Genomic DNA, 27,006 nt, shown 5'->3' with positions numbered 1-27,006 from the left:
GAAATTTTTTGTTATGGGTAGGAAAAGTACTAAATTTGGTACAATTTGGATTTCAGTGATAGGATACATTTGGAATCGTGAAATTCGGAATTAAAATTGATGTTTGAGTGTTGATAGATGTAGATTTATAAATTCGTACTTTGAATACGAATAGTACTAAATGGTACCGAATTTGGATTTGAGTGATCGGATATATCTGGAATCCTGAAATTCGGAATTAAGCTTATTGTTTGAACATAGTACTGAGGTAGTTTTGAAAATGTGTATTTATGGGTACGAAAAGTTCTAAATGGTACTAAATTTGGTACAATTTGGATTTGTATGAACGGATAGAGCTGGAATCCTGAAATGTGGAATTAAGGTTACTGTTAAAGTGAAGGATTGAGTTAGTTTTCGAAAACCTTACTTATGATTGTAGGATTGATATATGTTGTCGAAAAACGTGCCATGAGTATACGAAAAGTACTTAATGGTACTCAATTTGTTGGGTGTAGGGACTGTGCTGGAATCTGTATGTTTTGGAGTTAGGGTGAGTATTGCTATTCAAAGTTTGTCTCGCAGTTGATATGTAAGGGTGAGTTACGGCTGATCTTTCTGAAAATCGAATTAACAAGAGACGAACAGTACAAAATAAAAATATGGAGGGTATAATTAAATTTGTCATTCCGTTTGTAACACATCGAAATATTCGTCGGAGACCCTATAAAGTATATATATTATTGATCAGCATAAAATTCTATGTCGATTTGACCTTGTCCGTCTGTCCGTCCGTCCGTCTGTCTGTATGTTGAAATCAAGATACAGCTCGCAATTTTTAGGATAGAGAGTCAAAAATTGGTACAGAAGTTTTTATTACTTGCAGGATGGTTGGTATTAATAATAGGATATATCGATCCACGTTTTGATATATCCCGATTTTCGACGTTTTTAAGGTTTTAGCTTCATTGTCTTACCAAAATGGCTGAAATTGGGGTACGTAGTCTACTTAAGGGGTATAAAACTTTCCCCCAGAATTTTGTCGGTATCGTTCCAAACCTTCATATAGTCCCCATAGAACGGTACCTCCCGATTTTCGGTATTGTGAAAGTTTTAGCTTCATTATCACACCGAAATGGCTGAAATTTGGTACTTAGTCTACGTTGGTGGTATAAAACTTTCCCCCAGAATTTTGTCGGTATCGGTCCACACCTTCATATAGCCCCCATAGAACGGTACCTCCCGATTTTCGGTATTGTGAAGGTTTTAGCTTCATTATCACACCGAAATGGCTGAAATTTGGTACTTAGTCTACGTTGGTGGTATAAAACTTTCCCCCAGAATTTTGTCGGTATCGGTCCATGCCTTCATATAGCCCCCATAGAACGGTACCTCCCGATTTTCGGTATTTTGAACGTTTTGGCCTCAATATTCCACCGAAATATAAAATATTCCAGAAGAGTATTATCAGTATAGGTCCACGTCTTCCTATATCCCCATAGAAGAGTACTTCTTGATTTTCGGTATTTTAAGTTTTAGCCACATTCTCTTATTGAAATATAGGAAATTTGGTATTTAGTCTTCTTTGAGCCTAAAAACTTTCCGTCAGAAATTTGTCGGTATTGATCGACGTTTTGAAATAGCCCCCATAGAATGGTGCCTCACATTGTTTTACTGAAATTGCCGAAATTTAGTATTAAGTCTTCTTCATGCACGAACGGAAACTAATTATTCCATTTTACTTCAATACAACTTGTGGTGGAGGGTATAACAAGTTCGCCCCGGCCGAACTTAACGCCGTTCTTACTTGTTTCTTTATGTTATCGAAAAAAAATAGTAAACTTTTGTAGATTCTTGAAGTAATGGAACAGACCATATTTGTATGTGCATAACCAACGCTTATTATCGAAATTTTTATTTTGCATTTCTAAAAATTTATCAAAATATGTATGCCGATGACTGTATAACCAACTGATATATAATTGCTTTTTATTCTAGTATAAACTGTTGGTAGTTCTTGTTTGTGCTTTTCTTTTGAACTTAATACGTATTTTATATATTTGTATATATGTATGTATGTATGAATATTTAAGTATTTTCTTACTTGAATTAACTTTGCATCATCGTTGGTTTCCTTTTGTTTCTGTATAGATGAAAAGTGTTTTTGTGTTCAGTAAAAAGAATTAGAAATAAAGAAAAACTTTTTTAAAGCTAACTTTATAATCTGATGTACTTGGTGTGCCGTTTTGTTATCAAAAGCATTTCCTATGAAAAAATGAAGAAAAACGAAAACCTGTACATACCCGTATATATGCCCCAAGTTCTGGTACTTTATCTGCCTCCATTTCGTATTGCGTCACTTCGAAATCAATTTTCACCATATCAATCTGAAAATGATTCTTTCTCGAATAGTTTTGAAGTACACCAGTCATAAACGATTGAGTGAAATAGAATCCGGACAGCCAATATACAATTGGTTCACCCTCTTCTATCCAGCGTTGAAAGAATTCCAATCTGAAAACCGAGAGGAGAGAAATGCTATTAAGAACTCTAACTTAGTATAATGGAGTTTATTTCGAAGAGCAACAAAACAGTTTGCCTTAATAAAAGTTTCAATAGTTTTGAAATTTAATTAATTTTTTGTTTGTTTTGGTTGCATTTATTCTTTTGATATCAAAGGATATTATACATGTGTATTTTGGATTGAAATAGAATTATTAGAAGATTTGTGTTCGCAACATATGTACATACACACGTGTGTACAAAACTAAGCAATGTGTGGACTTTTTGAAGAGTTTTTATTAATGTTAGATAAAATCGATGGAGATGGATAGGTCATACGCTCAGAAAAGACGACACAAACCTAAACAAAATGGCCTTCGAATGGAATCTCCAGGGTACAAGGCGCAGATGACGTCCCACTTTGTCGCGAGTTCGTATAAACTGTGGCCAAAACTAGAAGGCTGACAATGACAAGAAGGCAACAAATTGGGAAGGTTTTGGTACAGAACCCTTATAACGGTACTTCCGAATTTTCGATATTTTTATACCCTACACCACTATGTGGGGAGGGTATTATAAGTTGGTTTTGTCCAAAAAGCATCGAAATAATGGTCATAGACCTAGACATATATATACCAAAATAAATGTCTCGACGAGCTGAGTCGATCTGGCTATGTGTGTTCGTCCGTCTATCCATCTAAACCTTGTAATCACGCTACAGTTCGCAATTTTAATCCGATCGTCATAAAATTGTGGATGTTAATGAGGGTACCGGACGGGAAGAAGGGAAGAAGGAATGGGACAACGAAAGTTTGGTATTTGTTGGGGGTCTCACAGGCAACGAAGCCTATTGATGGTTGGCGTACATCCAACTTTTCCATTTTTGATTTGAATTGTGCTGACGATGCACTTAAATGCGTTTCAACAAAATTGACCTGTATTAATGAAGACATTCTGAGCAATTTTAATATTTTGAATTTTACCAGTCAAAGGCTTATGCACAGGGGTAGTGGTGTAGGATAGGATATCACATAGTCGGCCTCGACCCGACTTGATATTGTATAAGCTGAACTTATCGAACAAATTGGCTGATTTTTTAGGTGCAGGGTTCCTAGTTGATACAAAAAATTTCCCGCTAAGAATTATGGACATACGAGGGCGGTTCGGAAACTTCTTAGCCTATCAATGAAAGAGAATAGTTAATTTTTCAAAAATATTTTTATTTTTCAATATAATCTCCTGAAACTTCAATACACTTAGTACAACGCTTTTCAAGCAATTATATCCCTTGATTAAACGAGTTTTCCTCAAGGTCTTCAAAATAGTGGTTTACAACTGTAAGTGCATCTTCTTTTGAGGTAAAACGCTTGCAGCAAGGAATTTTTTTAGATTTGGGAACAAGTAAAAGTCACTAGGAGAATAAGGTGGGTGGTCAAGCAACTCGTACTTTAATTCGTTGATTTTAGCCATTGTTAAAACACTCTTGTGCGCTGGTGCATTGTCTTGATGAAAAATTATTTTTTTGTGTTGTAAGCCAGGACGTTTTTCTCGAGTTTGTACATTTAATTGATCCAAAAGGTTGCAATAATACTCTGAATTTATTGTTTTACCCTTTTGCAGATAGTCAATCAATAAAATACCTTTGAAGTGCCAAAAAAACCGTTGCCATAACCTTACCAGCCGTTTGAATTGTTTTTGCCTTCTTTTGGAACTTCCTCCAGCTTCAGTCCATTGTTTGGATTGTTCTTTTGTCTCTGGACTATAGTGGTGGATCCATGTCTCATCAACAGTTATGAAACGACGCTTAAAATTCATTTTATTTCGCTTAAAACGATCCAAACAAGCTTGAGAAATGTTCATTCTTATGCGTTTTTGATCGACTGTTAACAAATGCGGCACCCATCTTGCAGAAAGCTTTTTCATCTCTAGTTCTTCATGCAAAATTAAATGGACTCGATCATTTGAGATGCCCATGATATTAGCAATTTCAAGCACTTTTATTCGTCGATCATTTAATACCATATCATGCACTTTGGCTACTGTTGGAGAATTAGGCAGTTTGCCTAAGCAAAATAAAACACAGATAAAGTTTCTTTAAAATTTACAAATTGTATAGGGGCAATTTTATTAGTTTTTCGCAATTATAATTTAATATAATTGGTAAATAATTTTTGCTCCCGATGGGACACTTAATTATAATTATTTTAATATTAAAACTCGAATTTAATTATTTATAATAAAATACGAGTTAGGCTGGTTTTAATTATTTAGGGAAATTCGATTTAAGTTAATTTATATGCAGCGCGGCAGTAACAAAAAAACCCTGTAGGAAATGTCAATAGTGAATCTATACTGACTTACTACTGACATTGTCAACAGTACTACTGACAAACTGTAGACAACTAATGTAATTTCCTATAGACATTTTGTATGAACGTGTCATTCGAAAGTCAGTACTGACAATGGAACTAGTATGTCAATAGTAAGTCAGTAGTTCCTGAGGAACCATGTGTTGACATTGGAGGTAGTGGGTCAGTATAGACATTGGAGGTAGTAAGTCAGTATAGACATTGGAGGTAGTGAGTCAGTATAGACAATGGAGGTAGTGAGTCAGTATAGACATTAGAGGAAGTGGGTCAATAGTACCAGATTTTCAATACAAAATTTTTTAGCTTATTTGGAACTTTTCATAGATAAAACAGTAATAAGAAGATGAAGCTACACATTTGTTTAAATACTATATTTCATTAAAGAATAAAACAAATACATAATATTGAAAATGCTAAAAATTTACAAATTGCGTATTACAGTATTTTTATCTTTTTAAATGGCTAAGCCAAAGATTCCACATAAGTAAAAATTAGTAAATAAAGACAATGTTTTCAGGCTGCTTAAACATTTTAACATATAAATAATAAAAAACGTTTTCGTTTTATTTTCTTGGCCAAGTCGCACCAATGACTTGTTTGCTTAAAATAGTTCTTCTTCTGTTGCACTTAACGTTTTATCAGGCGATTCGCTGAATGTTGATATAACACCTAGGAATTGAAAAGAATAAACATGTATAAATAAAAAAATATGTCCTTAAATTTGCTTGCCTATTACAGCTGTATAACATTGGAAAAATCTCACAATCGATTTTTGCCAAATAAATATCCAACATTGTAATTCATTATTATGTTTAGTTGCATTCAGCATTTCCAGCGAGACGGGACAATATATACATCACGCTCCACAATCTTCTCTAAAGGTTCCACATAATGTCTAATTGTCGAAATTTCACCACAAATGTTGCTAGTCGCCTCAGAATTCGTACTTTGCTATAGAATTGTTTATTTTTCACATGTCTTTTATATTTTCTTTTGCTCATACTCGTTATTGGAATTATATGCTTTAAGTTTTCACGATATTTTATTGATTTTTACAAAAACACTTTTTTCACCAACCACAAAAATTATTTTACGCCAAACAATTAAGAAAATTAAAAAAGGATGCTTCGTTGGGCTATCATCTGTCAATATACACAATGCTTCTTCTTATTAAGGTAAAGGTATCAATAGTTGACAACCTGGTGACAAAGTGTTGACTTTGTCACCATATTAGTAGACAAAGTGGCGACATGTCAACACATGACCCCACACTTCCTACAGGGAACTTTAATATTGACAAGAGATCGATACGGCTGCAGCAAGGCAGAAAGTTCGTAACTAAGAAAACGACCAACAAGAAAAAGTTATTTGGCGGCATCATATCCATACATATTTGTTTACATATGTACATACGTAAAAGCAGAATTGTTTTCTTACTGTCTCTGCTGGCGTAGCTACCACTGATCGCTGATTCGTTGGTTGATGTAAATACATATGTACATGCATTAGAAAGCGCATCAACAACAACAACACTACGCAACAGAGTCAGTAATGCAGATCAAAGTCCAACCACTGTTGGTACTTACGCACATATGATGGCCTTGAAATCGACGGACACGATTAAAAAGGGAATGGGCAAAATCATGGCACAATCATACAGGTACCCGCATCAGTAGAGTTGGGCAATCTCGTTCAATTGAACGATCCGGATCACTGTCCTCGTTCAAAGGCGAATGAGTAACATCATAAAAACTAACGTGTGATATTAAGAATACGCAGTTTGTCAAAGAAATTACCGGTGTCCATTGAACGAGATAGTGATCCGGATCGTTCAATTGAACGAGATTGCCCAACTCTACGCATCAGCCCAGCTGATGTACTGTGAGCTGTCAAAAAAGTTGTTGTAATTGAAAACACAAACATTTAAAAGAAAAATTGTGCATTTTTGACGGATTTTTGTAATAATGTGTTTATTAATAACTGCCTAACAAAATTTTGTTGAACAAATTGTGTGAATCGCTTTATTTTTGGAAAACATTTTTGACATTGCACAGTACAGAACTCGTTTTTGTTGTAGTTGTCGGCTGATGCATCTACCTGGTAATTGTGCCATGGGCAAAATATTAAAATATTAGGCATTACAAGGAATTAGGGATGCCAGTTATAGAAATATAATACATATGTGGGGAACATTATAATTTAAGGGGAAAAGTAACAAAGTTAATAGATTATGAGGGAGAAATACATATTAATAGTTTTTAGCAATAATAATTAAAAATGCATAATAATTTGTTCTCCAACAGCTACAATTTCTGTTGTTGTTGCTGTTTTTGGACGTCCACTACGTGGTTCATCTTCAATGCTTGTGACCACGTTTAAATTCAGCAACCCAATTTTTTACTGTTGCATATGAAGGAGCACTTTCACCTAACACATTCACCATATCATTATGAATTTCTTGTCCCGATAAACCTTTTTTATGTAAATATTTAATGACAGCACGCATTTCTAATTTTTACATTGTAAAAAAATTGCGGATGCGTCTTTTTTGAACACCTGTTTCTATATGAAGGAGTTGCCAGATCGAAACAAAATTTAACATGTGTTCATAACAGAGATGGAAGTTTCCAAAACACTTAATTTTTTTCTGTTTAAACCGCGCTTTTTAGGCTAAGAAGTTTCCGAACTGCCCTCGTAGGTCTACGTTTAGATATGGACCCCATATAACGGTATTTCGAAGATTTTACCTAAGTTTCTCGACCAAATTGGCTGAATTTTTGAATTGAGCGTTCCCAGTGAAGAAGAAACTTTTCTGATAAAAATTATGGGTCCGCGTTTTGATATAGCCCCATAGAACGGTACCGCCCGTCTTTAAAGCCACATTATCCAACCGAAGTAGCTGATATGTAGTATTTAGTCTTCTCCAGGTCTGCGAAATATTCCAACAGAGAATTGTTGGTATTGGTCCACGTTCTGATATGGCCTCATGGAACGGTACCGCCCGATTTGCTGTATTATGAAGGAATTTAGCCACATTATTCATTCGAAATGACTGAAATTACGTGTTTAGTCCTTATATGTTTTTGTGGGCTTATTGAATACATCAAAATTTTGTCTTTAAATAAGAGCATTTTTCTTTCCACTTTTTAAACATAGCAATTCCGATTTTGACTTTCACCATTTAAAAAAATTATATTTTAAAATGTCCTCGTTTAAAGACAAGATTATTAGGTACATAATAAACCCACAAAAATGTGTGAGGATCGGTCCTTTCGTTTTCGAAGTAACCCCATAATGACGTGGTCAAATGGTCGTCTGCAAGCATCTGCTGCTGGTATCTTTATACATTTGAAGTACATATTCCTACGTAGGTTATATACCTTTACACTATTAATGTCTCTTTATTTCTTCAAATTGGACTTGGAGTGAATTTAATTAAGATAGATGAAATTTATGTTATACATTAGAGTTTTTCCAGGTAATATACATATTAACATATTGTGGTATCCCAAATTAATCTTAGGATAACTCCCACTTGTATTGATAATTTTTATTCAAATACTGATTTAGATATATCAAAATATTTAATAGCTGTAGCCTTGGTCAGTTCCTTCCCAACTATAAGTACTTGTGTATATAATGACAACATCTTCTTCCATTGAAATTGGAGATATGTATGTAACAAAAGCATGAAATCGACCGAGCTATATTCCGATATGAACCGTTCTCGATATAATTTGGCACATTTATTTTTAGACCAAATCCCGTCTCACATTCCAAATTTCATTGAAATTGAAAATACATAGTATGTTTGGTGCATAAAATACAGGAAAATGGCCGAAAATATATATGGAAGCCATGTGCAAATCTGAACCGATTCGTTATTATTATTTGCACATTTGTATCTAGAGCAAGTTCAGTCACAGATTCCATATTTTAGTGAAATTAGATATAAATAGCGTGTTTGGTGCATAACATAAGGAAGTCGGCAGAAAATATATATGGGAGCTATATGCGATTTCGATATAATTTGGCACATTTATTTCTGGACCAAATTTCGTGAGAGATTCAAAGTTTCAGCGAAATTGGACATATATAGCGTGTTTGGTGCATAAAATACAGGAAATCCGCCGAAAATGTATGAGGCATATCCAACTATGAAACGATTTCGATATAATTTGACACACATATGTATGTCTATACTAAATTCCGTCACTCATTCCAAATATCAGCGAAATTGGACATACATAGCGTTTTTGGTGCATAAAATAAGGAAGTCGACCGAAAATATATGTATTGGGAGCTATATCAAAATCTGAACCGATTTTCATATTATTTGGTAAGTTTATTTCTACATCAAATTCCGTCGCACTTACCAAATTTGGAGATTGTATCTGTAACAGTTCTAAAGATATTTGCATACAAAATCTAAATTTTTTAGAGGTACCTTCGGTTTTGGTGCTATACCTCCAGATCAACGCGGAATTTCAAAAAATGATATTTTCATTCCAGGTGATGTAGCAATATACCCTAATCATTTCAGGAAGATCGGTTCAGCGGTTTTTGAGTCTATAAGGCACAAACAAACGTAAAAACATTTTTCTATTTTATATATGTATATAGAAGTATATAATTGTTCCACAAACATCGCAAGCGGGATCAATGAGTGCACCCCGATTCATATTAGCTCAATGATATGGGACCTACAGTTTATCGCCGAGTCCGAATGATGTGTCCTAACACACCACTTGTAGAGACGCTGAAATACTCAGGAAATGTCGCCAACATTGCTGAGGGGTATTTTGCCACCGTTGACAATTTTATGTTGTTTAGCCGGGGAATTAAACCCACGACCTTCCGCTTGCAAGGCGAATGTGCATACTAGGGTTATGACTTTTTGACATTTTTTCTCAAAAATGATTTCCTGTGGCAGGGATGAATGAAGTTTTGCCTATTAATCACTATGCTATCGTTTATTCCATTGAAATATCAAAAAAGTTCACGCACAAATCAATTTTAAAAAAATATTTTTTTTAAAAAATGAAATGAAAAAAAATTTTTTCAAAAAATTATTTTTTATTGCACGAATGAATAAATATAAACCTACTTATAACTATAATAACGTTTATTTCATTCTAATATTAAAAAAGTCGCGAAAAAAGTCACTTTGAAAAAATTTTAAATGTTTTGTTTTTTGTTAAAAAATTATATTTTTTACAGTTTTACGATTCTCAGAATTGAAGAAAAATAGTGAGAAATAAATTTTATGTCATTTTAATTATCTCATGTGGCTCTAAGTTTATTTTCAACTATATATCTGTTTTCAGTGACTTCAAAAAATTGTCCATAATTTTGATAAATTCATATTTTAAAATCATTTTGCGCGTGAGGTTTTTTCACCGAACCACCTTATAATTAAGATTTTATGTAATCTTATGGCAAAACTCATCACGCTATGATACAGGGATATGAGGTTGTAAAAAAGTCACAACCGTAGTGCATACCCTTGCACCACGTTGGCACCCTCCAAATTATAATGCGGTAGTGTAAATATTCCTGTATCTTGACTTCAACAGTCATATGGACACTTAGAATTTTGTGCGTCACCATAAATTCCAAAAGTAACTTACAAAATTATAATTAGACATCGGATTTTGCATATTTGCATATTTTTTAATATTAAAGATACGAAGATTCTGATTGGACCAAAATTCGTTTCAAAGAAAACTGAATTCAATGGCAGGGTCATATTTTGTATTTATTTTGCATATGCACAAAATATGCAAAAACTATGCAAAAAATATGCAAAAAATATGCAAAATATGCAAAAATATGCAAAATATGCAAAAAATATGCAAAAAATATGCAGAATATGCAAAAAATATGCAAAATATGCAAACAGATTTTTGACGAAAATCGTCATAAAAGTTGGAAAAACCATCAAAAAATTCATAACAGTGTTCTAAACTAAAATTTTTGCCGTTAAACGCCGATTTTTTCAGCAGATTATTATGTTATTGAGACAATTTACAACAGTGTGGTGTAGGCTAAAAAAATATGGTATCGTAATACCATTTTTTTTATTATTAAACTATGTAAAAATAGAATATTTGATAAAATATCAAACGTTCTATGTAAAATTCAATATTTTCTTTGTCTTTATTTGTAGCTGGTTATTGTTCAAAGGGAACAAATCGATGTCGGATTTTTTTTAGCCGGGAAGCCGCCTAACCCTATTAGTATTGTTAGATTTTAAGATTGCCAAAGTTTAAGCATAATTGGAATATTTTAACACGTGCTACTGGGGCCTCGAAGTTATGAAAATCTAGATTTTTTGCTATTTGTCGACTTAGACGACCCATATATGTGGAACGGTTAAAGCTATTTGCCCGTATTTGGCATTCAATTTAGTGTCTTTTCAGAATTTTGTGGCCCCCTTTGGACATTTGAAACTAAGTTTGAACAAACTAAGTTTGGAACAGAGACTAAGTTTGGACAAAATATGACAAAAGTTTTGGACCAAATCGGTTGAATAGTTCGAGAGTTATCGTGCTTTACGGCCGCTACGTATGGTGACATAGGGGTCTTTTACACTTCTCGGGCTGTTTTCTCAAGAAGTATGGACTGCACTTGATGGAGGGCAGTGACTACAAGTTGTTAAAACAAAAATCAAAGCGATTCGAGAGCAAGTCCTAAACTGAACTCATCCGAAATTTTGTGTGGGAGGTACCCGAAGGAGTGGACCGATTGAGTCCATATTGAAACCTAGTCTAAGTCTAGTCACGATGTGCAATGTATGGACCAAATCGGTTACTCCCTTCAAGAGTTATCGTGCGCACTAATTTCCGAACACTTTCGAACTTTTGTGTAAGTTTGGGCAATATATTATGAAAGCCAAATTGTGGAACAAATCGGTTAATCCGTTCGAGAGTTATCGTGCGCTCCAGCCAGCCAGACAGACAGACGGACGGACGGACATTGCTAAATCAACTCCAAATTGTCTGAAACACATTTTGTCCAAACATACTTGGGGTCTAAAACCATTATTTCGATGAGGCACATTTTGCCCGTATGAAAGTTAGCATAAATGCTGAGGGTATAAAAAACGTTTTTCTTCCTATATTATCAATTGTTGGGAATGAAAACGAATATATTTTACTTTATTTGAAAATGGTGCCTGTTAGGGCGAAGATATATTTTATTTTTAATTAATTTCTCGTTGGAGTCGAGCTTAATGACCGATGATGTTTGCAAGTGAAATAGGAAAGCCGAAGAGACTCATCAGACATATCGGCCGTGGAATGGCTTCGCTATCCATCAAACATTTCCTTTTCCAAATGCAATTTTGTTTTTACAAAGATGGACATTTGTACATTGATTGTATGGCTTCAATGACAAACGCTTACATTTTGTTCATACATATTTAAATTTACATAAGGGACTGACATAATGTGGTTTTGGAGCCATCTGGGTACAGATGACAACTTGGTGATGAACTCGACTCCTTGCTACGTCGCTCACAATTTTTGAGTTGTTTACCATCCTTACCCCTCCTGGTAATTGATGTTCTGTGATCAAGTTGCAGGATCTTTTTCAAGAAATTCGGAGTTAAAGTTTAATCTCTTGAACAACAATTAAGTCTCACTTGTAATTATGCCTGGTAAACCTTTTTCTAGGAATTTTGGTAGTTGATTTTTGTAAGTTTGGATCGAATATTTCTGGAGAAATTTCTATTTTTGCTTTGTTAAGATTTTTGCCGTCTTTTGGATCTTTACAGTGTATTGCACTATCAGATCAAACAATGCCAGGCCAATAAGTTCAGGACTAAGGTACCACATATGATTTATCATTTTATTATTTCCTTTATCTGATATTTGTCTGTGAATGCCTTTCGTATTAATTAAATCTTCAATGCGGTTTAGGTCTTGTTTTGGACCTAAAAAATATTTCTGAATATCGTTTTCACTATTTTTTTTATTAAACTCAATCTATTGTCTCTATTTCTTTTCAACCTATTGATAATGTTTACCCAATATATCCTATATTATATCTATATAAACATAATCTTGTTCCTTATACGTCTTGTAAAATCAATAACCCAAACTTTCACTTATAACACTCAGTTGTTGTTGTGTAGGATAACAAATAAATAAATAAAATAGAAAAAGCATTCTGGGGGCGTTAAACCAGTCTCGAACGATTTAAACGCAAGGTGCTTCTACGGCGTCTTGTTCTTGGGAAGTGAGTTGTGCAGTAGTTTTAAAACACTCTCTCCTATTTCGAACTTGGATTTGTCAATCGCATACTATTCTTATAGAAATCGCTTGAATATGTTTGGTTGATGTCCGGATGTGCTTCCAAACTTGCAGTCAAAAATCCCTCTCAACAATTTTTCTAACAAGTTTGACCAGTGGTACAGAACCTCTCGACCTAATATCTGCTCGAGCTGATGAGACCCCATTATTCTAGGCATTTGTACACTGCTAGTTCTTGTTTCTCCCATGAACTACTGCCAGTTTCATGATACCAGAAGAGCAACCCATGCCAGTGCACGCAAATAGCCTCGTTTTTTGAAGCTGTTGCGTGTGTTTTTCTCGGCTTATTCTCCGCTGTTCACGAATAAAGCTTCTAGAGATCTTATATTTGTCGGGATTCTCTCCGATAGCTTCCACTGTAGCCAAAATGATACTAGTAACGTTTCTATACACCTTACAGGGGTCCTGCAGCAATGACAATTTCATAGTTACGATTTTCTTGAAGCCACGCTTGATTGTTTTCGGGACAGATGGTTCTTCAGATTCTAAGATACGTTTAGACCTAGATAGACATCATTGAAAATCTATTGAAATATGAAAACATTGACACACAAATCTCAGAAAAATGAAATAACAACATGATTAATAATCTGTGGTATCTTAGTCCTAGATTTGCTGACCTGGCATTGTTTGATCCAACTGTGCAAAACGCCGTAAAGAGCCAAAAGGCGACAAAAACCTTAACAAAGCAAAGACTCCAATTTGTTCAGAAATATTCGATACAAACTTCTAAAAGAGCAACTGCCAAAATTCCTAGAAAAGGCTTTGGTATAATTCTTGTTGTTCAAGAGATTAAACATTAACTCCGAATTTCCAGGAGGCGCATAGGATGCTAAACAACTAGAAAGTTTCGAACTTCATAGCAGAGCGTTCTTCAAGTAGTCGGCTGTACCCAGATAGCTTCAAAACCCACATGCTGTCTGGCTCTTGAATAAATTTAAATTAGAACAAAATGTAAAAGATATTTGTTTTCAATCCAAAAATTGATAAAAAGGAAGATATTTTTTAATAGACTCCATTTTCGCAAAAAGGCTTACATAGTCACGTTTTTCGGGACATTATCTTTATTATCTCGAATTCAGTAATACTTACGTAGCTTGTTGTTCAGCAAGAAATGTTAAGAACAGAATGGCCTTTAATTAAATGCTTAATATGGACAAAAAGCTTTAACCATTCCAGAGAAATGGGTCACCGAAGTCACTAAATAGCATATTTTTTGCATATTCTGCATATTTTTGCATATTTTTGCATATTCTGCATATTTTTTTGCATATTTTGCATATTTTTTGCATATTTTGCATATTTTTTTGCATATTTTGCATATTTTTTTGCACATTTTGCACATTTTGCATATTTTGCATATTTTTTGCATATATTTTGCATATTTTTTGCATATTTTTTGCATGTTTTTGATATGACCCCAAATATCGAAAAATTGACCCTTAAAACGCCTAGATCCAAAATTTGAGTCCAATCGGATGATAAATAAAAAACATGCAAAAATCCGATGTCTAATTATAATTTTACGGGAGAAGCAAAACACGTTATAAAATGAAAAACCATTTTATGGAATATTAATCTAATGAAGGCGAGTATATGGGATATTATCAATCATATACGAAGTAATGAAAACAAAACCGCCGAAACGCTTGGTTTTGGGATCCGTCATTACAACAAAATCTGCAATGTTATCCCATTTTCCAAAATGCCTTCTCTTAAATCCCTTTTTTTTAACGTAGAAGCTTGAAATTTTGCAAGAGCATGTAGTTTAGTCTTATGTATTAGATTCAATCAAAAAAACTAATTTTGACTTTTTTGGAGATACGACTTCGGGCATTTATGGTGACGATATACCTTATAGGGTATCCGGCGAATGTTTCGATGTGTTGTAAAAGGAATGCCAAGGGAAGGGATCTCACTACTCTCAGTGAAGTGACGGAAGAGAAACTTCTTCACTCGAACAATTTACCTGCAGATAACCATGTAGATTCTGACTGACAAGGGGTTGGGATGTTAATGCCCTAAGCGTAATGCTGGTGGCAGACAGTTGATACTTTATGGGATGACAGCTTTAAGCTGTTGATGCTGCATCGACATCATACCAAAAACTATCTCTACTGCTCTCTGATAAGTCCGTACTACTTTCGGGACAAGTAGGTATCGCTGGTAAACGTGGGCACAGTAGCTTCCACGGTCCCCTTTCGCTTGGATGGTTGGATGGAATTGGCACCAACAGGTTTGACGCCGGAGTAACCAATGCGGTCTTTGCTCTCAATATTCAGTTTGTAGAGTTTATTTTCCTCTTTGCACATCCATTCGTCTTTTACCTTGGTAATGAATCAAAGTTTTGTTTTTTTTTTTTTTGCCGCTCGTACTCTTCCAAAAGCATTGTTGGTTTTGCACAAAAAAATGTAACATTTTTTGGAAAATACTCTCAGCCTTTGTGAATCATGAAATCTGTGGACAGATCTCAGAATATTTCCATGTGTGGCAGTATGAATTTGGCGACAAAAATATTGAGATATTTTGGGTATTTAACTTAACAATTGTGGACTTTCCGAATAAATGCCTGTCTTTGCTACTAAATTTTGCCCGACATAGTATATATTCCATCCTAGTCTATTTTTTTTTTCTATTTTTAAGTTATATTCGATTTGGACCAAACGGAAATTATCATGCGACACATTTTAGCGAATATATTTTAACATCTGTGTGGACCGATTCCCATTTTTCGTAGACATTTTACAACATGCAAAGTTTGGAGCAACGCAGTGCAGTGTTCATTTCGAAAGTTGTAGTGCGCACCAGCCACTACACATGGTGGCGGTAGGGGGTTTTTACATCTTTCGGCCCATTTTCTGAGGAAGTATGGATTTGCGTCGTAATGGGATCAGCCAATATAAGTTGTTGCGGAAAGAAGGGGTCCGAGAGCACGCATAATACTGAACATTTTCGATATTTTGTGTGGGAGGTGTCCACCAGAAAATACCGATATAGTTTATATTCGAACCTGATATATGTCTCGAAGAAATATTGCGTTGTACAAAATACGGACCAAATCGGTTGGTGGCTTCGACAGTTATCGTGCGAACAATTTTAAGGAAAGTTTTTAAGTTTTGTGGGGGAGGTACCCGATGGAGTGAACCAAATATTGGCTCCAACCAACCAGGAGACGTTCGGAGATGAGTAACTCGACTTCAAATTTTTTGAAACCTATTTCGTCCAAACATACTTGGGGTCTATAACCATTATTTCGATGAGCCATAATTTGGTTGTATGAAAGGGCACTCGTATATATCCTTCGCCTAAAAGCTGAGGGTATAAACAAAGTCGAAAAGTCGTCGCACTAATATGCATAGAACTAGCAAATGCCCGCTACTTCGTATGCGGAAAGGGCATAAAATTTATATGAACAATATTTGATATGGAAGTGGTGAACACTGACGATTCTGTTGTACTAAAACCTATTTTTAATACCAACATTTAATCGATTTAATTCCTTTAATCAGCGACCCTTATTCAAAATTCCAAGATTTCTGCTTTATCCGTACACCCAAATCCAAACTGTACTAAATTAAGTACCATTTAGTACTTTTCGTACACTTATAGTTCGAATTTCCAAAAACCTTTCTTTGTTACTCTCCATCAGGATTCCAACTCTATCCGTTCACCCGAATGCAAAATGTACTAAATTTAGAACCATTTAGTTCTTCTGTTAATCTCCATCTGTAACTCTCATTCCAAATTTCAGGATTCCTGCTCAATCCGTTCACCCAAATCCAAATTGTACTAAATTTAGTACCATTTAGTACTTTTCGTACACTAATAGGTAGACTTTCCAAAAAACCTTTCATTGTTACTTTTCATCAGTGACCTTCAGTCCAAATTTCAATATTCCAGCTCTATCCGTTCACCCAAATCCAAATTGTACTAAATTTAGAACTTTTCGTTCACTTACAGTTCGAATTTCCAAAAACTTTTCTTTGTTACTCTCCATCTCCAAATTGTACTAAATTTAGTACCTTTCGTACACTAATAGGTCGACTTTCCAAAAACCTTTCACTGTCCGTTCACCCAAATCCATATTGTACTAAATTTAGTATTCGAATTTCCAAAAACTTTTCTTTGTTACTCTCCATCAGTGGCGTTCATTCCAAATTTCAGGATTCCAGCTCAAGCCGTTCACCCAAATCCAAATTGTACTAAATTTAGTACCATTTAGTACTTTTCGTAGCTTTATAGTTGGAATTTCCAAAAACCTTTAATCGCTACTCTTCATCAGTGACCCTCTAAATTTAGTACTTTTCGTGCACATGCAGTTCAAATTTCCAAAAACTTTTCTTTGTTACTCTCCATCAGTGGCGTTCATTCCAAATTTCAGGATTCCAGCTCAATCCGTTCACCACCTATGACAACTTACTTTACATCATTGTAAAAGTGATATTTTCTACTTTCCTTGCCAGGTTTTGCTTTCGATAAACCTCTTTCAGAAGCTGAGATATTTGATTTGAAATAAAACGTTGGTCTTTTCTCCAAATAAGTTTTTTCACATTCCGGCCCCTTAATAATATCCGACCATTACCAAAGTCAATAGGTTTCTTTCTCTGTGAGACCCCCATTAACATTCAAACTTTCGTGACGATCCAATCAAAATTGCGGCGTGTAGCGTGATTACAAAAAAAAAATAAAATGGGATGTATTACCGACTATTGCGATATCTCCCTTATTTGGCCACCTACGCCACCTACTTTGCGTCATTGTCAAGTTGAAATTTTCTACATTCATAGTCATAATTTGCTTTTGGAAGGTCCCTAACCAAAGCTGTGATATTCGTCATTATTATTAAAATGGCAAACATACGTTACATCGTTGCAAAAGTGATATTTTCTCGTTTCATTAGCAGGTTTTGCTTTTGATATACCCCGTATAGAAGCGGAGGCATTCGCTTTGAAATAACACGTTGACTTTTTCTCTAAAGAAATTGTTTTTGCCCATTCCGACCCCTAAATATTATCCAACCATCACTAAAATCAATAGGCTTCTTCCCCGCCGGGACCCTCATTAGCACCTAAAATTTGGTGACGATCGGAATAAACGACCTGTAGCATGATTACAGACGGGCGGACGGACACACATAGCCAGATCGACTCAGCTCGTCGATACATTAATTTTGATATACATAAGTATGGGTCTACGACCATTATTTCGATGCGTTACAAACTTTTTGGCCAAAACCAATTTATAATACCCTCCCCACATAGTGGTGTAGTGTATAACAATAGCGTTCTGCCTATGGTTAAAAATTGATCTTCCCCATTTTTCTTCCGAATTGGACAGAAAATTGCGACCTGTATGTTGCGAACATACGTATGGACATGCATAACTCGACTAAGAATGTTATCTATCTATATATATAAAAGAGTAGTGAGGTGAGTGACTGACTGACTGATTCATCAACGCCCAGACGAAACGGCTGAAGCTAGAAACTTGAAATTTTTAGTGTGGGTTGCTGTTGGTGTGTAGGGGTGAGATAAGGCTGGATTTTTCGAAATTCGAACTGGAAGGGTACGAAAAGTACCAAAAGGTACTAAATATGGTATAATTTGTATTAGGCAAACGGTAAGAGCTAGAATTCTGAAATTTGGAATGAGGGTAACTGATGGAGAGCTAGAAATATGTACCAAAGGGTTTTTAGAAATTCGAACTATAAGTGTACGAAAAGTACAAAATGGTACTAAATTTAGTACAATTGAGATTTGGGTGAACAGATAGAGATGGAATCCTGACATTTGAAATGAGAGTTACTGATGAAGAATAACGATGAAAGGTTTTTGGAAATTCGAACTATAAGGGTACAAAAAGTACTAAATGCTACTAAATTTAGTACAATTTGCATTTGGGTGAATTCTGAAATTTGAAATGGGAGTTACTAATGGAGAGTAACAGAGAACGTTTTTTGGAAATTCCACCTATTAGTGTACGAAAAGTACTAAATGGTACTCAATTTAGTACTATTTGGATTTTGGTGAACGGATAGAGCGGAACGGAAGGAGGATCACTGATGAAGAGTAGCGATTAAAGGTTTTTGGAAATTCGAACTATAAGGCTACGAAAAGTACTAAATGGTACTAAATTTAGTACAATTTTGATTTGGGTGAACGGATTGAGCTGGAATCCTAAAATTTGGAATGAACGCCACTGATGGAGAGTAACAAAGAAAAGTTTTTGGAAATTCGAACTGTATGTGCACGAAAAGTACTAAATTTAGTACAATATGGATTTGGGTGAACGGACAGTGAAAGGTTTTTGGAAAGTCGACCTATTAGTGTACGAAAAGTATTAAATGGTACTAAATTTAGTATAATTTGGATTAGGGTAAACGGATTGAGCTGGAATCCTGAAATTTGGAATGAGGGTTACTGATGGAGATTAACGAAAGTACTAAATGTTACTAAATTTAGTACACTTTGGATTCGGGCGAACAGGTAGAGCTGGAAAACTGAAAATTGGAATGAGGGGTCACTGATGGAGAGTAACAAAGAAAGGTTTTTGGAAGTTCGAACTATAAGTGTACGAAAAGTACTAAATGGTACTAAATTTAGTACAATTTGGATTTGGGTGAACGGATTGAGCTGGAATCCTGAAATTTGGAATGAACGCCACTGATGGAGAGTAACAAAGAAAAGTTTTTGGAAATTTGAACTGCATGTGCACGAAAAGTACTAAATTTAGAGGGTCACTGATGAAGAGTAGCGATTAAAGGTTTTTGGAAATTCCAACTATAAAGCTACGAAAAGTACTAAATGGTACTAAATTTAGTAATTTAGTAATTTAGTTTAGTAATTTAGTAAATTTAGTGGTAGTAAATTTAGTACCATTTAGTACTTTTCGTAGCTTTATAGTTGGAATTTCCAAAAACCTTTAATCGCTACTCTTCATCAGTGACCCTCTAAATTTAGTACTTTTCGTGCACATGCAGTTCAAATTTCCAAAAACTTTTCTTTGTTACTCTCCATCAGTGGCGTTCATTCCAAATTTCAGGATTCCAGCTCAATCCGTTCACCCAAATCCAAATTGTACTAAATTTAGTACCATTTAGTACTTTTCGTACACTTATAGTTCGAACTTCCAAAAACCTTTCTTTGTTACTCTCCATCAGTGACCCCTCATTCCAATTTTCAGTTTTCCAGCTCTACCTGTTCGCCCGTATCCAAAGTGTACTAAATTTAGTAACATTTAGTACTTTCGTTAATCTCCATCAGTAACCCTCATTCCAAATTTCAGGATTCCAGCTCAATCCGTTTACCCTAATCCAAATTATACTAAATTTAGTACCATTTAATACTTTTCGTACACTAATAGGTCGACTTTCCAAAAACCTTTCACTGTCCGTTCACCCAAATCCATATTGTACTAAATTTAGTACTTTTCGTGCACATACAGTTCGAATTTCCAAAAACTTTTCTTTGTTACTCTCCATCAGTGGCGTTCATTCCAAATTTTAGGATTCCAGCTCAATCCGTTCACCCAAATCAAAATTGTACTAAATTTAGTACCATTTAGTACTTTTCGTAGCCTTATAGTTCGAATTTCCAAAAACCTTTAATCGCTACTCTTCATCAGTGATCCTCCTTCCGTTCCGCTCTATCCGTTCACCAAAATCCAAATAGTACTAAATTGAGTACCATTTAGTACTTTTCGTACACTAATAGGTGGAATTTCCAAAAAACGTTCTCTGTTACTCTCCATTAGTAACTCCCATTTCAAATTTCAGAATTCACCCAAATGCAAATTGTACTAAATTTAGTAGCATTTAGTACTTTTTGTACCCTTATAGTTCGAATTTCCAAAAACCTTTCATCGTTATTCTTCATCAGTAACTCTCATTTCAAATGTCAGGATTCCATCTCTATCTGTTCACCCAAATCTCAATTGTACTAAATTTAGTACCATTTTGTACTTTTCGTACACTTATAGTTCGAATTTCTAAAAACCCTTTGGTACATATTTCTAGCTCTCCATCAGTTACCCTCATTCCAAATTTCAGAATTCTAGCTCTTACCGTTTGCCTAATACAAATTATACCATATTTAGTACCTTTTGGTACTTTTCGTACCCTTCCAGTTCGAATTTCGAAAAATCCAGCCTTATCTCACCCCTACACACCAACAGCAACCCACACTAAAAATTTCAAGTTTCTAGCTTCAGCCGTTTCGTCTGGGCGTTGATGAATCAGTCAGTCAGTCACTCACCTCACTACTCTTTTATATATATAGATAGATAACATTCTTAGTCGAGTTATGCATGTCCATACGTATGTTCGCAACATACAGGTCGCAATTTTCTGTCCAATTCGGAAGAAAAATGGGGAAGATCAATTTTTAACCATAGGCAGAACGCTATTGTTATACACTACACCACTATGTGGGGAGGGTATTATAAATTGGTTTTGGCCAAAAAGTTTGTAACGCATCGAAATAATGGTCGTAGACCCATACTTATGTATATCAAAATTAATGTATCGACGAGCTGAGTCGATCTGGCTATGTGTGTCCGTCCGCCCGTCTGTAATCATGCTACAGGTCGTTTATTCCGATCGTCACCAAATTTTAGGTGCTAATGAGGGTCCCGGCGGGGAAGAAGCCTATTGATTTTAGTGATGGTTGGATAATATTTAGGGGTCGGAATGGGCAAAAAAAATTTCTTTAGAGAAAAAGTCAACGTGTTATTTCAAAGCGAATGCCTCCGCTTCTATACGGGGTATATCAAAAGCAAAACCTGCTAATGAAACGAGAAAATATCACTTTTGCAACGATGTAACGTATGTTTGCCATTTTAATAATAATGACGAATATCACAGCTTTGGTTAGGGACCTTCCAAAAGCAAATTATGACTATGAATGTAGAAAATTTCAACTTGACAATGACGCAAAGTAGGTGGCGTAGGTGGCCAAATAAGGGAGATATCGCAATAGTCGGTAATACATCCCATTTTATTTTTTTTTTGTAATCACGCTACACGCCGCAATTTTGATTGGATCGTCACGAAAGTTTGAATGTTAATGGGGGTCTCACAGAGAAAGAAACCTATTGACTTTGGTAATGGTCGGATATTATTAAGGGGCCGGAATGTGAAAAAACTTATTTGGAGAAAAGACCAACGTTTTATTTCAAATCAAATATCTCAGCTTCTGAAAGAGGTTTATCGAAAGCAAAACCTGGCAAGGAAAGTAGAAAATATCACTTTTACAATGATGTAAAGTAAGTTGTCATAGGTGGTCAAACAACAGAGATATCGCAATAGTCGGTAATGCATTCCTTTTTCCATTTTTCCGCTACAGGTCCGAATTTCGATCGGATTCTCACGAAATTTTTGGGGTTGATGGGAGCTCACAGAGAAAGAAGCCTATTGATGGTTGGCGTACATCCCACTTTTCCATTTTTTTATTTGAGTTGTACTGACGATGCACTTGAATGCGTTTCAACAAAATTGACCTGTATTAATGAAGACATTCTGAGTAAAGGCGCTAAGCTATCCCAATTTTATATTTTGAATTTTATCAGTCAAAAGCTTATGCACGGGGGTAGCGGTGTAGGGTATCACATAATCGGCTCCGTCCCGACTATAGCCTTGGCTCACTTGTTTTTGGTTAGAATTGTCTCCGATCCCCATATACATAAATCAGACTGACCCAAAAACGCAAAAAAAACAAGGAAGAATGCGTTAAGTTCGGCCTGGCCGATTTATTATACCCTCAACACGAGTTGTGTTGACGTAAAGTAGAAAAATTAGTTTCCTTTCGTTTGTGAACAAGGCTAAATTAAAAATTCAGGAAGTACGGTAAAACAATGTGGCTTATTTGCAAAGTACCGAGTTCCATGTGGGCTATATCAAAACCACAATATATACCTATACATTTCTGGCGGAAAGTTTTTAGACTCAAAGAAGAAATTGAAATAAGTATTTTTTCAAGGGTGCCACCGTGGTGCAATGGTATGCACACCCGCCTTGCACACATAAGGTCGTGGGTTCGATTCCCCGGCCAGGCAACATCAAAACACTTTTCAACGGTGGCAAAATACCCCTCAGTAATGTTGGCGACATTTCCTGAGTATTTCAGCCATGTAAAACTTCTCTACAAAAGTGGTGTCTTAGACACGCCGTTCGGACTCGGCGATAAACTGTAGGTCCCATATCATTGAGCTAATATGAATCGGGGTGCACTCATTGATTTGAGAGAAGTCTCCCTTGTCCCTATGGGATGTTGTGGAACAATTATATTATATATATTATTTTTTCAAGCTCCAGGGAAAAACGAAAAAAAAATACTTATTTCAATGGTGAACAAAAAAAGGTCGAAAAAACAACAATAAAGTAAACTCAAAGAAGACTAAATACCAAATTTCGGATATTTCGGTAAAACCTTTAAAATACCGAAAACCAAGAGCTTAGCTTCTATGGGAGATATAGAAACCCGCGGATCTATACTGATAATTCTCTTTTGGTTAAATAAATTATCTTCTGGCTAAATATAATAAGTAACAATTTCAGTATTTCGGTGGGATATAGACGTCACAACCTTCAGAATTACGAATATCGGGAGGTACCGTTCTACGAGGGATATATCGAAAGGTGGATCTATACCGACGAATTTCGGTCAGAAAGGTTTGTATCTCCAACGAAGACTAAGTACCAAATTTCAGTCATTTCGATGTGATAATGAGGTTAAAACCTTCAAAATACCGAAAATCGGGTGGTACCGTTCTATGAGTGCTATATGAAGGCGTGGACCTATGTCGACAAATGTCATTTGGAACGTTTAATACCCCAAGTGAAGACCAAATACCAAATACCCCAAGTGAAGACCAAATACCAAATTTCAGCCGTTTCGGCCGGATATGGAGACATTAATGTTCAAAATACCAGAAATAGGGACGTACCGTTCTATGGGGGCTATACTAAGGCGTGGACTTATACCGACAAACTTCATGTGGAACGTGTAGTACCCGAAATGAAGACCAAATACCAAAATTCAGCCATTTTGGTGGAATATTGTGGCCACAACCTTGAAAATACCTGAAAAAGGGAGGTTCCGTTCTATGGGGGCTATACTAAGGCGTGAAACTGTGCCCACATGTTTCTGGTGGAAAGTTTTATACCCACAACGAAGACCAAATACCAAATTTCAGCCATTTCTGAGAAAAAATGAGGCCACAACCTTCTAAATACCGCACATCGGGAGATACCGTTCTTTGGGGGCTATATGAAGGCGTTGACCTTTAGCGACATATTTCATATGAAAAGTTTTATACCCCAATTGAAGACTTAATACCAAATTTCAGCAATTTCGGTGTAATATAGAGGCCACAACGTTCAAAATACTGCAAATCGGGAGTTACCGTTCTATGGGGCTATATGAAGACGTCGTCCTATACCGACAAAATTCTGGGGAAAAGTTTTGTACCCTCAACGAAGACTAATACCAAATTTCAGCCATTTCGTTTGTAAGGTTTTAACAAATAGCGAAAATCGGGTGGTACCGTTCTATGGGGGCTATATTAAAACGTGGACCGATATGGCCAATTTGCAATACCAAACAGCCTAGTAATAATATAAACTTATATACCAAATTTCAAAGCTCTATCTAAAAAATTGCAAGCTGTACTTTGATTTCAACAGACCGTCGCGACGGACAAATGGACATAGTTATATCGACTTAGAATTTTACCCCCATCAAGAGTATATATACTTTATAGGATCTCCGATGAATATTTCGATGAGTTACAAACGGAATGACAAATTTAATTATACCCTCCATATTATGGAGGAGGGTATACAAATTGGTTGGAACTCCCAACCCCTAATTGGTTTTCCGTTTGACCCAAAAACCTTATATATGAAATTATATGGCGTTAAACTGAGCGATCTTTGCTTCGGGTGTAATTTCTGGAAAATTTTATAAAAGCGGCAATCTATGAAAAAACTTAACCAGTTCATTGTTCTGCTGTAAACGATTTTTACAAACATTTAAGATGATCGGTTAACGATAACCTGTGTCCCCTGACCGGTCTTTATTTCCATAGTACTTTGTATGGGACCAACATTATTTTCAAATCGCTGAAAAATATTTACCAATTGTTGTGGCTAAAAAACTAATCTACAAAAGTTTATGAAAATCCTCGGTTTGTTTTGGCATCAAATGTTATAATGAATTTGTGTCCCTAGTTTGTTGGGACAGTGGACCCCGAATTCATGTATTTTATTTCCTAAACACGCAAATCTGTCCAATATTGATGAAAGTTGGAATGTGTAATGGAATTCGGTCTAAACATAATATAGCAATATTAAATAGAAATAGGGTACGATTTGGATAAAGCTTATACCCGATTTGGTGCATTTAATGCACCAAATAATATTGATGACATTTATAATTGAACCATGTGCACCAACGTATTAGTGTACCTTTCCACGTTTTACTTTTTCAACCATGCCACCAACCGAGGCGCTACACCCAGCTTGTTTTAATACAATTTTTAAACACTACATACAAAATCCAATCTTTTCATACCTTGCAAGGAAATCCGTAATGTAACTACCCAACGGCTTTAATGAGGGGTAACTTTTCTTTAGCCAATCATCTGGCAACTTTCCAATCACCATAGAACGATGAGTTCGTTCCAATTCCGGAATCATTGCTATCTGGCCTTGTATAGCCTTTTGAACATTTGAAAGACTTTTACGTATAAAATCCAATAGTCGATTGAATCTTAAACAAAAAAGATGATAACATAAAACAAATATTAGATTTCAAAAGGGGAATAATTACCTTATCAGTTCTTGTCTAAGTACAGTGTTCATGGAATTTGTATAGACAACTGGATACTTTTCTGCGACCTCATTTACATTAAACGGTTCTGGCAATCGTGCCAATATATCTTTACATATTTGAAAGGCCGGATCGATTTTTTGTCCATCTCCACTGGCGCTTGTCTTCACCGATGCCATAAGATCCGTTTGAGTTTTCAAAACACCTTGTATAAGCTTTACACAAACAACAAATATTAAGTTTATTATTTTCATTTTATTATCAATTCCAGCATTACTCGGGTGTCTTCATTTGGCTGTTGGCTTGTTAATACTTACACTATCTGTTTCTTTGTTATTGCGATTTATGTCCGCATTCTCGTGCAAACCATAAACCTCCGGATGAGGGCTTAAAGGAAAATCTTTTATGTATTCCAGGGCGTTGACACGTGTTGGATTTAGGGGTATTCGGTATTTACCAGACTGTGATAGCTGATAACTTGGTATTAGGAGAAAAAAGAGAATGTCAGAGACAAAAATTAATTTCCAGTAGCCATAAAATTTATGTGTGTTTTGTGGTTATTTGTTATGGTGGGAACGTTGTTGTGTTTATAAAAAATAGTGTTGTAATATTTTGTAGTAAATGTGCGGTCTATTGAGATATTGTGTACGTATGTGTCAGTTAACTGACTTTTCTGACTATTTTTTTAAGCAAATGCATATTTTATTCCCTCTGATATTTCTAAAACAATTAAGTAAGTCTATTGTGGCATACCTGCGTTAAATTGTGAGAATGATGTGAAATATTTTAATTCTATTATTTCAAAAATACAAAATAAAAATAGTTTGATCACTGAAAACCCGAAATGCCAAATTACATTCAAATTAGTCTGAAAAGATCGATAGAAAAACCTAAAAAACCATGTGAACCCTAAGAGTCAAATTACATTCAAATTGGCACGGAATCATCGATAAAAATCCAAAAATACCTGTCCACAATTTTTGGTGAAGATTTTTTTGACCATTGGAAGCCCGAAAT

General features: G+C 35.3%; 1 protein-coding gene across 1 annotated transcript in view; it reads right to left on the bottom strand.

Annotated features, from left to right (window-relative positions):
• Nucleotides 1-27,006, bottom strand: part of Dnah3 (dynein heavy chain 3, axonemal) — a 389,565-nt gene that overhangs the window by 9,654 nt on the left and 352,905 nt on the right. Inside the window, exons 29-33 of the mRNA XM_073981508.1 lie at nt 26,307-26,466; nt 25,990-26,204; nt 25,732-25,929; nt 2,280-2,490; nt 2,081-2,119 (exon numbers count right to left, since the gene is read on the bottom strand). Coding sequence (XP_073837609.1) covers nt 2,081-2,119; nt 2,280-2,490; nt 25,732-25,929; nt 25,990-26,204; nt 26,307-26,466 — 823 coding nt within the window. The remainder of the gene's footprint in view (nt 1-2,080; nt 2,120-2,279; nt 2,491-25,731; nt 25,930-25,989; nt 26,205-26,306; nt 26,467-27,006) is intronic.

Source organism: Musca autumnalis, unplaced genomic scaffold, assembly GCF_047663935.1.
Source record: "Musca autumnalis isolate F117 unplaced genomic scaffold, ASM4766393v1 scaffold_4, whole genome shotgun sequence".
Classification (NCBI taxonomy): Eukaryota; Metazoa; Arthropoda; class Insecta; order Diptera; family Muscidae; genus Musca; species Musca autumnalis.
The sequence above is the reverse complement of the archived record's forward strand: the minus strand, read 5'-3'. Positions and strand labels throughout refer to the sequence as shown.